The sequence below is a fragment of the Podarcis liolepis genome (genome assembly GCF_965112155.1).
Source record: "Podarcis liolepis genome assembly, chromosome: 11".
NCBI lineage: Eukaryota > Metazoa > Chordata > Lepidosauria > Squamata > Lacertidae > Podarcis > Podarcis liolepis.
In genome coordinates, this window is record NC_139565.1 from 43,011,975 (window position 1) to 43,028,381 (window position 16,407).

Genomic DNA, 16,407 nt, shown 5'->3' on the forward strand with positions numbered 1-16,407 from the left:
AAATCATTTAAACAATTAACAAACAATTCCCATGGGCCTTGACGTATTTGCAGTAATCTGTTAAAATAGAAGGTGTGCCTGAGTCCCATGGAAATTAATGGGACACAAGCACAATGTTAAACACTTGAACCCAATGACTTCAATAGAGCTTTTGTTACACTTGAGAAGAACAGTCTGGCTGGATCAGATATCCTTCAGTCATCATTTGGTTTCCATTAGGGAGCCAGCTAAATACATAGAGATCACAAAGATGATAGCCAGCACTCACTCTGACCCAGTATGTAGTATTGCTAAGAGAAGCATACTGTTTCTCTATATGAAGGTTCATTTAGCTGTCATGGTTAATTGCTTTTGATGGTTTTATAGCCATTAAAGCTAGTGGCCATCATCACATCTTGCGGCAGTGAATTTCGCAAGTTAATATAGCTGTCAGTATGTTTTTATATGCAGGATCCTACTTACAGAATTGGTATAATTATTCTCTCCTGAGTGAATCTTTCTCCGTGACTGTCAATGACCCTGGTTTCTATTCTGTAATTTAGCCAAATATGAAGGGGGAACTTTCCAAGGCTGCTAAAAATGAAAGTGCAAGAGAAGGGGTTACCTTTGAGAAGGAACATGGCAAGGCAAAATGCTACTGATAAAAGCTTACTCCTAACCATAAAGTGAGTGAGTGTGGATGGCAAAAACAAAAATGTTTTAATACTACCCAAGTTAGAATTGTTATCCTGCACAGAGTTGAATGGTAGCCAGAGTCTTGTCCCTCCTTTGTCACCTTGGCATTATTTCTTTTCTGAATTGCCTTGGGGGAATCAAGTTATCCTCCCTATCTAATTTTATAGACTACTGTTAACATTTCTAAACTTGCCATGTATGCTTGATAGAAACCAGACATCCTCATTACTGAGTTTTTGCTGTTGTAGCAAAAAGTACTTTTTTGCCCTTGGAAGACAGTGGAAAAAATGGTTGCGAAAAGCTAGGAACCCTGGCAGGGGCAGTTTGGCAAGGAGTGTGGGGACATCATTCAACAGAACTTTGAGTTGACTGGTAAGGGTGTTGTGGAAATTAAATGTGGGGCATCTGTGGAGCAGTTGGCATAGTGAGAGACTGAGTATACATATTGAAAAACGGTGCCATGTTTTGAATAAACCTGTAACAATTTATGTGCATGTCCATCAAATAGCAAATTCAGGTTGTTCACTTTTCCCTGAATGCACACTGACTGTACTAACCCATAAGGCAATTAAAATGGAGCATTTGCATATAAGCCAAGTTAGTGGCACTGTATGCATTCATGGGGCTGCAGTCCTATGTTCACGTGAGAAGTAAGCCCCATCTAACCCTGTCGGAACTCCTTCTGAGTAAATATAAGCAGGTTCAGGTTGTGTATCTGCAGAAGTCATTCAGCAAAAATAGTGTTAAATCTAAGCTTGGATTAGAGTGTGAATCATGCTGCCAGATCCTGTACTTCTAGGTAGTTACAGCTATAATTAGAGTAGCTTTGAACCAATGCTTGAAAGGACACAGAGAACCTTTTATTTTTTTAACTATCCAGGAATTGGTATAGGTGAATATTCATATTCTAAAGCAAGGTAGAATAACAAACACTTGTGTAAGATTATTTCTTTTACTAACTTGGTTCTCTCTCCACCCCTCAAAAACTGCTAAATAAGTTGCTGGATAAAATGAGATACCACTATGCTTAAGACTTGACATGGGCTGCTTTCCATGTTAATGTTATGAGAATTGCTTTGAGTTTGCCACATCCACAACTTTCCGTTCTTAAAGTTCTGGTAGGCTGCAGGTTCGCCTCTGTTCATTTCATCCACACTGCTTTGGCACCCTGACCTGTCTTATTTCACTCTCAGACCCTTTATCCCTCCACTCTGTTCGCAGAAATGGTTATCTAGGATTATTATTTTTTTAAAAAGGTTGGTGTTTCGATCAAAATGTACAATTGAATGAGCAGAAGGCTATTTTATTATTTTTACTCATTAAATTTGTATACTGCCCTTTACCTGCAGCTCTCAGGGCGTTTACAACATACAGTGGTGCCCCGCAAGACGAATGCCTCGCAAGACGGAAAACTCGCTAGCCGAAAGAGTTTTCCGTTTTGGAGGTGCTTCGCAAAACGAATCTCCTATGGGCTTGCTTTGCAAGACGAAAATGTATTGCGAGTTCCTGCGAGTTTTTTCTCCTCCCCCCTTTTTCTAAGCCGCTAAGCTGCTTATCAGCTGATCTGATAAACTGATAAGCCGCTAATAGCGCTAATCCGCTAATCCGTCAATGGGCTTGCTTCGCAAGACGAAAAAACCGCTAGACGAAGAGAATCACAGAACGGATTCTTTTCGTCTTGCGAGGCACCACTGTAAAATCACAATATAAAACACCAAATGCACAATAAAATTGAAAACCAAAATAACCCAATAACCCCCATTCCCTTTCTGCTAGTGCAACACCCTGCACTGTATTCCTTACTATTCTGTAGCCCGCCCAACTAATTATAACCAAGGGTAATCTAATCTCATTATAATCAGGGGTAATCAGTAGTTTTACTCTTAGGAGTAATACTCCCCATATATTACATTGCAAGGTGCTGAAGGCCTGCGAGAATTTATTTACTCTTTCCTTTCAAGGGAGTGTATGTGTTTTCTCCACCCAAATTCTACCTTTAAGAGTAGCCCTGTGAGGTAAATAAAGATGAAAGATAGTGACTAACCCGAGGTCACTCAGTGAGCTTCATGGCTGAGTGTGGAGAACTTGGGTCTCCCTGGTCTTAGTTCAGCACTCTCACCACTGCACCACACTGGCTTTCGTGGGTCATGTAGGCTTTTGACGTAATCTTGAACCAAAAAGCAAGAATGGTTTTTATTTCTGTGGTTAGTATGACATTTGCAGTAGTGCTAATCCTGGGATTCTGTCTCTGGATAATGAATGGTAAGCAGCTTTGCTGCGGAAGTGATGGTTTCACTGTGGTATCCTGTAAATATGTGGTTGTGATTGTGGGGAAGGGGGATGGGGAGAGCAAAGAGACTGAAGAAGTAATGTCCTATGGAGAGAGGGTTTTACCTCACTTACCTCACTACTATTCACAATTTTTAAAAAAATGTTGGTTAGGGTTATTCCTCACTTAAAAAAAAAAGTTGGAAGAGACCTTTTTTGTACAGCTTTGGGTGCTTTTCTCATTTTGGAATTTACCTTGAGATTAGAGTCTGGTTCAAGCAGTCATCAAATGATAGGCTAGGATACTACAGTGATTCAATAGACACAGTTAGTTCAAATTGTCCTTCTAGTCTGTAACTTCATTAATAACCAGTGTTCTTCATCAAGCTTTCAGAAAATTTTTCCCTTTTTTTCCTGGCTTCAAAAAACATTGTCTCATAAAAATAAGCCCTACATTCCTTGCAGTCGTTCCAGTTCTTATTTATATTCTGTCCAAGTTTCAAATTCTTTCCCTTTTGATTATTTCCATTCCCACGTTATCAATCCAAATAAACATAGCAGCTAAATAATTTGCCTCATAACTTGCCTTATGTGGAAAGCATCATTCTGGTATCTGAACTCTGCACTATTCTCACTTCTGCAGTTGGCAGGCCTGGTTGCTGGTATCTATGGGACAGATAGGTAAATGGGGCTTGGAAGTCTAGGCAGTTTGTGTGCACTGCATGATACTGAATACGCTACACTCTTGAGTTTTGCATGTTGCTTAGTAGTTTCGTCCATGCTTGATAATACGTATAGATAAATATTTAACTGTGTATCTTTTTTTCCCTTCCCCCAACAGCTGGCTTACCCCTTGCTGTTCTAAACTTGGCAAAAATAAAGCCGTATCAGAGGGGCTTTTTCTGTAATGATGACAGCATCAAGTATCCGTTCCATGACAGTACCATCACATCCACTGTCCTCTACGCAGTGGGGTTCACACTGCCCATTTCCTCTGTAAGTAGCTGGCAGCTGTGTGGGGAGAGTCTGAAGTGTGTGCTGAGAGCTCATTATTTGACCAAGTCTTTGAGAAAAGAAAAGGAAAAGGCTTGGCTTAAATGTACTTGGCTGACTAAACATTTGTAGTAACAGAACGAGAAGCCTCTGTGAAACGCATTAATAAAGCAGGGATGGTGAGCCTGCCCCATCGCCCCATTTCATTAGCCCCAGTCAGGGATGATTGGAGCTGTATTCCAAAACTTATGAAGGACACCAGGTTGGGGAAGTTGCTCTATTTAGTTGTAAGGTAAAGGTAAAGGGACCCCTGACTACAGTGGTGCCCCGCAAGACGAATGCCTCACAAGACGGAAAACTCGCTAGACGAAAGAGTTTTCCGTTTTGGAGGTGCTTCACAAAACGAATCCCCTATGGGCTTGCTTCGCAAGACGAAAGTGTCTTGCGAGTTCCTGCGGGTTTCCCCCCCCCTTTTTCTAAGCTGCTAAGCCGCTTATCAGCTGATCCGATAAGCCGCTAATAGCGCTAATCCGCTAATCCGTCAATGGGCTTGCTTTGCAAGACGAAAAGACCGCTAGACGAAGAGAATCACAGAACGGATTCTTTTCGTCTTGCGAGGCACCACTGTATTAGGCCCAGTTGTGGCCGACTCTGGGGTTGCGCACTCCTCTCGCTTTATTGGCCGAGGGAGCTGGCATACAGCTTCCGGGTCATGTGGCCAGCATGACTAAGCCGCTTCTGGCGAACCAGAGCAGCACACAGAAACACTGTTTACCTTCCCGCCGGAGTAGTACCTATTTATCTACTTGCACTTTGACCTGCTTTCAAACTGCTAGGTTGGCAGGAGCAGGGACCGAGCAACGGGAGCTCACCCTGATTCGAATTGCCGACCTTCTGATTGGCAAGTCCTACGCTCTGTGGTTTAACCCACAGCGACACCCGCGTCCCCTATTTAGTTGTAAACCAATATAATTGTTGGCACAATTAGTGTGTACTGTTAATATGTATGCTTCCTTGGAAAATGTGTGCATTTCAAAATGGGAAGCCACTTTAATCGCTTATTTGAATATTGTTGGGAAATTTAAATTGGTTATATTATTTAAATTTATCTTAATTGTCTTGATTTAAAGCAATTCACCTTGGAACCAATTAAGAATTTCTGCTTTGGTGTTGAAGGGACTGCTGGGTGAATGAATGAATGAAGTGAGTTTAGAAAAATGTGTTCAATTAAATAGGTTAGCTTGTCTTTGTATTTAAAATTATGCTGAATTAAGAATGTCTGTATGAGGTACGCTCAGTTAAAATGACCATTTGAGAGCCTCAACACTTCCTTAATTTAAATGTAAGATGTTTAGCATGACCCCTTTGATATAAGATTCACTGAATTAAGTTGTGTTTACTCCGAAATAACTGTATATGGGATTTTATCCTTGGGATCATGGGGGTGTTTGTGAGAGATCCAAATCCATTTTTTACTCATGCACAACCTTTTATCGTTGAAATACTGAGCTACATCTATTGGAATTGCTCATTAAATTGCTTTGAGTTTATAGCGAAGTGTGTTTTAGGAGTCTTGCTGTTAAAATAAAATGAGGACCACCATTGAAATACCTTGAGCAGTTGAAATATGCCTAACTGCTAAGATCACACTAATTTGTTATAGTAAACCTCTTCTTGGAAGTAATATTTCATTTTCAGTCTACACTACCCAAAGTCAATAGTGCTCATATGTTTGCTCTTTACTTCAGACACATAACATTACAGTGTTAATACTCCAGATCTCTCTAAAAGCAAATAAAATTCTTGCCTCTTAAGCTTGTACATGCTGCTGACACTTAATGCCCAAATAGTTTACTTCAGCTGAAAAATGCTGTTGGGATATAGGAATGTCATTTGCTTTCTTGTATAAAGAAAGCCACTTCGGTTTAAACTGTACATTAATGTACAGTCTTGCCAACATTATTGTGTATAAATACACACCTCTTGTCATATGTAAACCTAGAAAGTAAGAAAATGATTTCATCTTTGTCAAGAACATAGAAAATATCATTTAGTTTCAGTACAGCATATTTGGAAAACAAGATTATGCGCTGAAAGGATTATGCGCTGTGAGGAGAACTAGATGCAATGTCATGTATGGGTCATTCCATGTCATGTCAACACGGTCATGTCACCCACCATCTTGGATTTTGATGAAACTTGGTGTACACCCTTCCCTTATGGTTGAAATAAACCCCCTTAAATTTCCCCCCTTCATCTCAAATGGTTTTAATTTTATAGCACTTAAATTTTCATGAAATCTGAGTTGTCTGTCCCTCTTGAGACCCTTGGCACATGTACAGTTTATGTTTTTTCTCCATAAACAATGATCAGATCTCTCTGAAATTTTACACAGAGCTCAATAAGAGGATGAGGATTTCAGGAAAAAATACACCAGCACTCAAAAGATTTTACAAATGCCTATTTTATATATATATAAATGTACTTTCTTTAGTGGAAAACCTCGGTTTAGAAAACCTCAATTTTCAGCTTGTGGGCATGATGGAACCCCAAGTTTTTGATGTTGAAAATTATTGCACAAACATGCTCTTTCTCGACAAAGAATGAAATTTATGGGTTTTTTATTCCTTGTAATGAATTTTTTGTTTGTTTTTTGGACATTGTGGGGAAAAATGGCTACTGGGTACAACTTTCCTACAACCCACAGCTGTAATAGAAAAAAATAATGAAAGCAAGTTGTTCATTATAAAAATTAACATAATATTGGTTATTATAAGTTTTTTTAAAAAAACCCTTGTTTTTTGCGTTGATTTGATGTGGAATGACCCCATGGATAAATTTGCTACATTATGTAGTGTAATAGAAAATGGATCTAAATTATGCAATTCAAGGATTCTGAGAAGATAAAACTTAGCTAAAAACATCCGCTGCTGTCGTCCTTCAAAATATTAGCAAGTGTCTCTAGGTTCTGGATAGGCTTGAGCTCTGAAACAGAAGGCATTCTGCAGTGGTTTACATTATAGTTGCTGTGACTTCTGAATGAGAATTGATATCGTTCAGCTCCTCACCTAATCTAAGGTATTATCCAAACCATATATTTTAAAGCACTCTTATACCACTTCAACAGATATGTCTTCCCCCAAAGGACTCTGGGAACTGCAGTTTACCCCTCACAGAACTGCAGTGCTCACCACTCTTAGCTACTTTGGGGGAAAGCTATGACTGTTAAAGTAGTACATGAATGCTTTAAATGTATGGTGTGAATGTGACATAAGATTCCCCCACCTCTTCCAAGGTATTGGAGAATAACGTCTGTGAATGTGTGGTTATGGTTTCTTAGCAATTCAGTTTAGAAAACAACACCAATGAGTGACTTGGATAACACAACATATTTCAGATACTCGCCTATATACCCCATGGTTAATAACTCTGCCTTGTTCAAGAGCACCGTTAACTTTTCCCGAAGGGTAGCCAACTTGGTCTGTTGTAGCAAAAAACAAGAGTCAAGAGCCATAAGAAATGTGTTAGTCTTTAAGGTGCCACAGGATTTTTGTTTCTTTATCATCTTTAAGCTAATCTGACGTTGTGGGTTAGGTTTTCCATCAAGGCTAATCTCCAAACACGGTCATACCAGTTAGCTACTGTAAATGCCAGGGACATTTTCCATCCTCCCGCTACTGTCATTCTGGCAGCTACTAATAAAAGAATAATGAAGTCTTTATAGAGCACTTTGGAAAGGGAGAGTAAGGCTAAAGAAGGATATCTAGGCACAGTGTGATTCGTGAATATTGGAAAGGTGATTAAATCTTGGATCCCAAAACCAAGCTACATGAAGACAATGCTACCATGTATGAACATAAGAGCCCTGAACAGAGCAAGTGCTCCAGCAGTTAGGAGACAGAAGTTTGATTCATATAATTTAATCCTCCTCTGAAAAACCAGTAGTGCACCATCTTTAATGTTGCCTCCCGTCCTGTGGCTGAGATGGCTTTAAAGGGAGGGGAGGACCACAGAGAGTACCATATCAAGTCTACAATGGGTTCACCAATATCTGCTTCCCAGGCTGCTTTTAAACTTTGCAATTTTCCATATTTGATTCCCAGTAACATAAATTAAAGAGCAGAAACTACTCCCTTGCACTGATTGTATTTCCTGAGCCTGTGGACGAGGGGGGTTGAGAAAACAAAAGTTAACAACAAACTCAGGCACTCTGCTCTAACTCAGATTAACAGCTGTTTAATGAATGAAGATCAAGAAGATCAAATCTATCCATTCTTAAGGAAATCAGCCCTGAGTGCTCACTGGAAGGACAGATCCTGAAGCTGAGACTCCAATACTTTGGCCACCTCATTAGATGAGAAGACTCCCTGGAAAAGACCCTGATGTTGGGAAAGATGGAGGGCACAAGGAGAAGGGGACGACAGAGGATGAAATGGTTGGATAGTGTTCTCGAAGCTACCAGCATGAGTTTGACCAAACTGTGGGAGGCAGTGGAAGACAGGAGTGCCTGGCATGCTCTGGTCCATGGGGTCACGAAGAGTCGGACATGACTAAACGACTAAACAACAACAACAAAATGAATGATAGAGATTGGCAGCAGTACTCAATTTCTTTAAAGCAAGGCTTGCTATGTACTTTTAAGTGCCTGAAGCCACTGCCTTTCAGGGTCTGGCAATGAGGCAAGAAGCTGCACAGGTGTTTTAAATTTCCCATTAACAAATAAGTCATGCAGATGAACAAGCCCCGCCTCTTCCCAGATCCCAATGTGACCATAACACTTTGGGCAGGAAAATTTTGGATAATCTTGGTAGGGGTGTAGGGGGGAGAGCATCGGAGCTAAAGCCTGCTGTCATCTCCTCCACACATACAGCCTAGTAAGAAGAATGGGATTTTCAAGACTTTGGAAGGCAAGTTGAGAAAGGGTACCAAAGGACAGGGTTTAAAATCTTGGGGACACATGGGAGTAGTCCATTGACCCAGGAGACATCTTTGCTATGGTTAATAATGGGTAACAATTGCCTGAGTTGGCAAGGTTCCCAATACAGGCATGGATTGGGGACTGCTATACCTCAGTTCTTAGCTTTCTTTCTTTTTTTTATTTTCTTTTAAAAGACAAGTTTATGAACCCATAATCTTTCCCCGCGGTGAAAGAAACCTATAGAGAGACGGGGAGAATAATAGGAAGTGTATGAAACCACAGTAGCCATGGTTTAATAATAATAGCTGACACACAACCAAGCTAAGAGAGTAGTAAAGGATGCCAAGAGATAACATCTTGCTTAAGACGCTTCAACAGAGGATCATAATTGTTCCTTCAGAGTTGGGCTTGGTCTTTGGTTACCAGAATTCCCAAATATTTGAAAAATGTTTCCTGAAGTGTAAGATTGGACTTTTGTGCAAGAGAGACATCATCAGAGACCTCATCAAACCTTGGGATGTGAAGGCACATAAGTTGGGATTTTGTATAATTCACTTCTAAGCCATATTTGTTTGTCACTCAAGCAATGCCACTTGTAGGCAGTTTCTTTGCATGTTTAATGAGAGGTCAGTCCTGGTGTATGGATTGAGGGTTACTCCTAGAAAGTGTGCATAGGGCTGCAGAATTGGATATTTGTGGGAAAAATATCAATCGGGTGTCCTGATTAAGCTAGAAATGAATAAAGATCAAATAGCAAAATTAGTCTCTGTGTTAAATCAAGAAACTTGGCATTTGCCTATTGAGCCATTGGCCAGTCTTTTTCACTATTCTGCCAGCTTTGATTGTAAAGCCATTCTCAGGTGCTGCTGAATCAGAATCTCTGGTGCTGAACAACTTGGAAAGCTCTTGATTATTGTTTAGCTAATACCTTGAGGGCCTGGGTTTAGAATGCACTGCACATGAAAGTACATTCTGCAAAAAGGGGGGGAAGCATGGCGAAAGGGAAGGGAAGGATCAGTGATTTCCCTGGGGCTGCTCCTCTTTTGACTCTCGTACAATTCAAAATGAGTCACTTTGCTATTATTCATTAAGAATTTGAACAGCTGAAACCATCTGTTTAAAATGCACAAACATGGAGCATTAAATTGCATGTTGTGAGCCAGTATAACTGGATGTTGATGTCTAGATGAGCCCATTTGAATGCTGTGGAGTAAACGCCCTCCTGAGCTAACTATGTCTTTATGTTGAACTAACCTTTACGTTAGACACACAATAGTGTGTGTAAATGATTAAAGGTAGCATTTTTTCCTATAGCAACCTGGCAAGAACAAAACTGAACAAACATAATATCCCACCATTTTACTTCTTCTTCTTCTTTTAAAGTTACTTCATAAAAAGAAGGCCTTTGTAAAACTTTATGGGTGTAATCTGTATATTGGGTGTATTCTGTCTTGTTCTTTATTTTGTTCATTATTATTCATCTGTGTATAATGAAAGGTTTTATGTTCTGAGGCTAAAACAGCTTCAGAGGAATGACTGTATGTTTGGGAAGGGCTATTCCCCTCCCGGCCCCACGCTTGTGGTCCTAATCCTTCCTGCCTAAGATAAATAGTGCCCCCTAAATCCTTCCTGTGTTAATTCCTTACGCACAAGTAACATGTCTAGTTGCTGTCTATGTTCAGTGCTAAGATAACTAATTCCAGGGACAGTACTTGTATGTACATGTACATGTGTGACCTGCAGTAAAATGTAAGAGTGTACGTTTGCACCATAAGAGGAGTGCCGCTCCCTTAGCAGGCATCCCATCCCTCCTGATTCCTCCCCCCGCCCCCATAGGAATGTTGACTGTTGCAGGTCTAGGATCAGGTTGAAACTAGGAATGTAGCTTATGGTAACCCTGCAATGTTATCTGTTGCTTTTATCCCCTTTGGAGGCTGAACCAAGTGAGTAGTATACAGCAGCCTTCACCAACCTGGTGTTCTCCCGATGGTTTGGACTACAAGTTCCATCAGCCCCTGCCAGCATGGCTGTGCTGACGGGGGCTTATGGGAGTTGTAGTCCAAACCATTTGGAGGGCACCTGGGTGGCAAAGACTGGTATAGAGCAACCCTCTGCATTGTAGTTTGCTGTTATGCTGCTATTGTTCATTGGGCTGTGCTGAGACTGTAGCTTACGGCAGCCCTCAAATGTATTCCATAGTTAATACTGGAGATCAGGGGCAGGCCTAACACTGGTTCAGAATCACAGTCAAAGCTCCCTCATGCCTCTCAGTTTGCAGCAAGTCAAATCTATTTAAATTGCCCTCTCAGATTTTTTAGCATGCCAAATCCAGCACTCAGTTGTGTGCAGAAGCCTCACCCATCAATGACTTACAAGCAGACTAATTGCAGTTTTAATGTCCCAAAATGAAACATATAATATTTTTTTTTGCACATGAAGTAGAATCTGAGTTAGAACAGAGTGCCTGAGTTTGTTGTTAACTTTTGTTTTCTCAACCCCCTCAACCACAGGCTCAGGAAACACAACACATCGCAGATACACTGCAACGTTTTGTTGCAAGACCGCACTTGTATATACTAAAAATAAACTCATTCCCACAGTGCCTGCCCTTATGTGGCAAAATTGCATCACCCATGAATAGGAGGGAGGCATTGGCATGCGTGGGTGAACCCCAAGGTTTGCAGAGGTACGAAAAATCTTTAGAAAAAACTCAAAAGGGGGCTGCCTCCCCCCCCATGGTTCGTCAGTGATTGATTTCTCTCCCTCCTCTTAAAGAGTAATTACATTTGCTCTGCCTGTGGCAATAAAGATGTCTACTATTCTGGGACTTGCTTTAATTTATGAACTCTCATTCCTGTATATAAGATGTATGCTCACAAAATTGAATGTGCACATTACAAACCTCCCTTGTGCAGCCTTTTCCTAAGGAATTTAGGCTGTGCTTTTAGAACCTGTTTCAGGGCTGTGCCAGGATGTAAACATTACTGCAAGTGGAAGTAGACTGGGTTTCACAGGTGTAAGAGCAGGTTTTGTGGGAGTGGTGAAAACAACATACATCTTGGTAACATGACTCGCTTAAAAAAAATTACCTCTATTTTCTATTCCTTTAAGTAACTTCCTGTTGTTGTTGACCATAATGAGCTTGTGGCAGGCAGTGTAGCCCAATGCATAGAATAATGGTCTTGGATCTGAAATATTTCTTCATATTTGAACTTAGCTGTAATCTGCCTTGTATTAGTAATACGTATCTTTCTTTTCCTCCCCATCTCCCCCCACCCCAAAGGTATTAACATCTTTAAAGTATCAAATAGGATTTAAGACTGCTCCACAGATTGCAAAGTGTGAATTCGGTACATATGGGTGATATCCAACTAAGTTATACTTGGAGTAGACCCGCTGCAGTTAATAAATTTAAATAACTTATTCAGCTATGACTAATGCATCTGGAAGCAAGGATTGGCTTTAGCTCCCTCACTAGGTGTCAAACCCACGTTTGCCTTTAATGTGCGAAGCTGTTATTATTGTAAGGATAGTCCAGACAAGATTGTGTTTTGGCACATTATTTATTTTTCATTTTAAAAGTGCTATATAAATGATCTCAAAGCAGGCCTTGAAACACTTGTTTAGGCAGCAATGTTGAAAAACAAGTTTGAGAAGTTTAGATAATTAATGTGGTTAGCCAGATGGGCAGTATTGTGCACTTGTTATTGTTGGGTGTGCATGTGGCACACAAACCTAGGTTCAAACTCCTGCCTCCCATTCACGAGTGACCATACTTGAGTGTCTTTAGGTAAGTTACAATCATTAAGCCTAACCTTCACTATAGGCTTGTTTGCGAGGCTAAAACACTGCCTTGAGCAGAGAGTGGAATGCAAATGCAAAAAATAAATCAACTAACATTTCCTGTCAAAACATTTCTTAATTAAGGAGTAAAGACTAATGCAAACAGACTTAAGCCTTACGTTTGAACTCCCTTTAAAATCTTTGCCAAACTAATTCAGTTACTGATTTGACCAGCCTGATCCTCAAAAGGGCTTGTTCAAATAGAGCTTGTTGCAACCTGAACTGAAGATGGAGCATGCACAAAACATTGAAGTGCAAATAGAAAATGAATTTGAAAGAGGCTGGAGGTACATTTGCCATGCCGAGTATTCCAGTACTACTTCTGAACTAGTTTATTTTGTTCTGTGCTATCTGCACATGGGATTTTTAATTCATTCTACTGCTCCCTCCTCCATGATGAATGCAATAAAGTTTTCTATATCTAGGGCCTGGAAAATTATGCAGAGATCACAGAAAATATCAGTTTGTAATTGAGTCCAAAGTTTGGCATGAAAATCTAAACTCTAATTTAAAACAAACAAACAAACAAACAAACAAACAAACAAACAGGAAAGAGAAGTTTTAAAGTGTATGAATAATGTACTTTAAACTAGGTGGTCACTGTAAGATTGATAGTGATCAGGATGGGTAGGTTTTGCATAGCACTTTGTTCCTTATCCACCCACCCCCATGCGTGGCTGCATCACAAAGCTGCTTCTGAGAATTTCATGAGTAGTTTTCATTGTGCAGTGTGTATGTATGTGGGTGCTGTGCATTCTCAGACATCTCTTAGGGCAAAACTATACAAGGAATTAACATTACTTCATCTCTTTCCTTCTGTTCTTCATAATGTCTAAATCTATCAACATAGAATTAACATATGTGATAGGATTATTTATTTTGTGGTTTTATATTCTGATTTTACACTGTGAACCACCGGAGACCTGCGGGTATAGGACACTATATAAATTCCATAAATAAATTCATAAATAAATAAAAATAGGATGTGATTTGACATTGTGTGTCTTGCTCTGTCTCATCTTATTGACTGGTGGCACAGTGTCTGATAGGATGTTGTCATGTCATGAATTGGCTTGAATTTAGGCATTATGAGGAAGAGAAGGACAGAGGCTGGTCCCAGCTGAGAGGAGAGTCTCATCTAACTCCTTTTTCTTCCATAAGGTCTTCCTGAGTAATGGCTGTTGAGAAGTTACTGACAAATTCCTACCCTGGGTAGATTGATTAATTCTGCCCATCTTCATTGGCAGGCCAGCTTTCAGCATTTTGGACAGAGGGAACATGAGTAAAATAACAGTTATTGGAAGATTTGGTACCATGCTGGAATATTTTCAGAGTTAGATTAGAACTGGAAATGTGCAAATCTCTTTTAAAGGCATACTGATTAAAAACTTTGTGTGACTATGCCTGGAAAAATTAGAAACAAATGACCTTGTTCCCAAGTTCTTGGGCGTTCAGTTGAAATATGCAGATTATGACAGGAGACAAGAAAGAGATAACAGCAAAAAGAGCAGACGGTTCTTAGACTGCAAAGCTCCTCAATGTAAATTTGCAGAGCTCCTATTTGTATTAGTGAAGTTTACTTATTGCTTGGACTTTGTGCATGCCATACCACACAAAGTTTGGCATGCAACATGGAGCTGTCTTCCTGAGACTGTTTTTGTTTTATAAAAGTGTAGAAAAATTATAATCTTAATAAACATGGAACAATTTTGAAATCTCTGTACATTGTTTGCTGAACTGCTATGATTGATATAGTGGTGTGTGCAAGGGAGGCAGCAGGTTTAGTCTTCTGTGCCTACTTGTCTCTCCATCCTCCAGTAGCATTATAAATGGGAAGATTCCCTGATATAATTATTAAAGTAGATTAAAAGTGTTAGGCTTCCATGGCAGAGATTTTTGTTGTAGAATACGTATATGTACCTCGGTTCATTGTTTTCTCTGTTTACATTTGAGCTCTGTACTTTGTTTGCTATGGACAGTTGATACTGGGCAGATTTCCTTTATTGGCAACCTTTTAATGTTTATTTTTTTTGTTGATGAAAAAAATAGGTTTCAGCTACTAATTAGGACTTTTTTATCAATTTACCCCACCCTCTTTACTGAGGTGTTTAAAAAGTCCTGTTGAATAGCATTCCTGAAAGGACATATATTCATCCCTATATATTTCTGACCACTATGGAATTTTGCAATTGAGGGTTTCTGAGGGCTGATCTGAGCTCATAGCGCTCCCAATTCTGGAATTAGTTTTATCCAGTGTTTTTTTCTGAAAAAAGGTTTTGGGGTACTCTCATTTTCCTACTCATATTGATATACTGCCCCTCAATGAGGCCAAACTTAAATTCACAAAATGTTTAGGGTTATGCGTACTCCTACACCCCCCCCCAAAGCACTGATTTTATCCAATCTCATCGCATTACGTTCATTTCTAGAAATAAGTTGCAAGCCTAGATGTACTTAACTAACTATGTGGTCTTACCTGCCAGCTTCATGGCAAATTATGCCTCCTCTGAGGTAATACCCCTCCCCACCTTCTCACTATATAGAAGGATCTGGCAACTTCTGTTTCAGTGTATCTGAAGAAGTGTGCTTGCACACGAAAGCTCATACCAAGAACTAACTTAGTTGGTCTTTAAGGTGCTACTGGAAGGAATTTTTTTGTTTTGGTCCTCTGAGGTAGTATCTGTAGGTTGAGCAGGTCAAAATGTGATTCTCGTCACTACCCCTCCCTCAGATTCCAGCTGCAGCAATGAAGTGTGGAGCATCCCAAAGTTTATAAGATTAAGGGACTAGAAGGAGTTGAAGCCCGTGTGTCCTTTTCATTCCTACATCTCTTTTGCTTATCATTCCTACAATCATTGTCTTCTGATCTGATGTTTGGATTTAAACCCGAGTTTGCTTACTTACATCATTTGACAGTCTTGAGCCTGCCTCAACTAAAAATAAGTTAAAATGTATTCTAGCTTAGGCTTTGAAATTCTGCTTTATTTTCATTGATTGGATATTTATGGATTCTTGTGGTGAAGATACTTTCATATAAGGTGAGTGTGTAGAAGGCAGAGTTTGAGGCAGAAGTCAGCGATAATGCTGGGATGCTTTACAGAACAAGCAGTGACCAAGTTATACCAGGTTCCTCTACATTGTCTCCTCCTGCTTTGGCATCACTTATCATTCCATTTCACAAGTGTCCCTGTGTAGAAAAGTTGTCTTGGGATGAAGTTGCAAATCTGGTCTGCTTATGGGCAACAAGCTAACACTGAGACCACTGGAGTTGCCATAAAACTATCTTGAAGAGCGCAAATTTTACAAATTGAATGTGCACTTACCACACTTGTGTGGGTGGAGAGATGCTGGAAAGCTCTTCCTGTTCCCTTTGTAAAAAATTTATTCTTCTAAAAGCCTTTAATGCATCCATTAAATCAGCATGTAAAGGTGAAGTGGTACTATTTGCTGCATGTCTCCTTCACGCTCTTGCTTCCTGCTCTGGATGGAAAGTGCTTGGGGTTAAACCTTTTTGAAATACCCTGTGTAAAATAATTATCTTATTCTTTTTGCTAGTTGGCTTGCCTTTTGCAATTCTGACTGCGAGGAATACTCCCTTCAAACGAGGAGTGTTCTGTAATGATGAATCCATCCAGTATCCTTACAAAGAAGACACCATTTCATATGAATTATTAGCGGGGATAATTGTTCCCTTGGATTTAATTGTTGTA

General features: G+C 39.9%; 1 protein-coding gene across 2 annotated transcripts in view; it reads left to right on the top strand.

The window, feature by feature from the left end:
* The window catches only part of PLPP1 (phospholipid phosphatase 1), a 93,480-nt gene that overhangs the window by 18,557 nt on the left and 58,516 nt on the right, over window positions 1-16,407 (top strand). Inside the window, exon 2 of one of the 2 annotated variants that reach the window (XM_083466249.1) lies at window positions 3,785-3,939. In XM_083466249.1, the coding sequence (XP_083322375.1) occupies window positions 3,785-3,939 (155 nt within the window). Of the gene's footprint in view, window positions 1-3,784; window positions 3,940-16,252; window positions 16,405-16,407 lie in introns of both variants that reach the window. The other variant, XM_083466250.1, reaches the window with a different exon arrangement.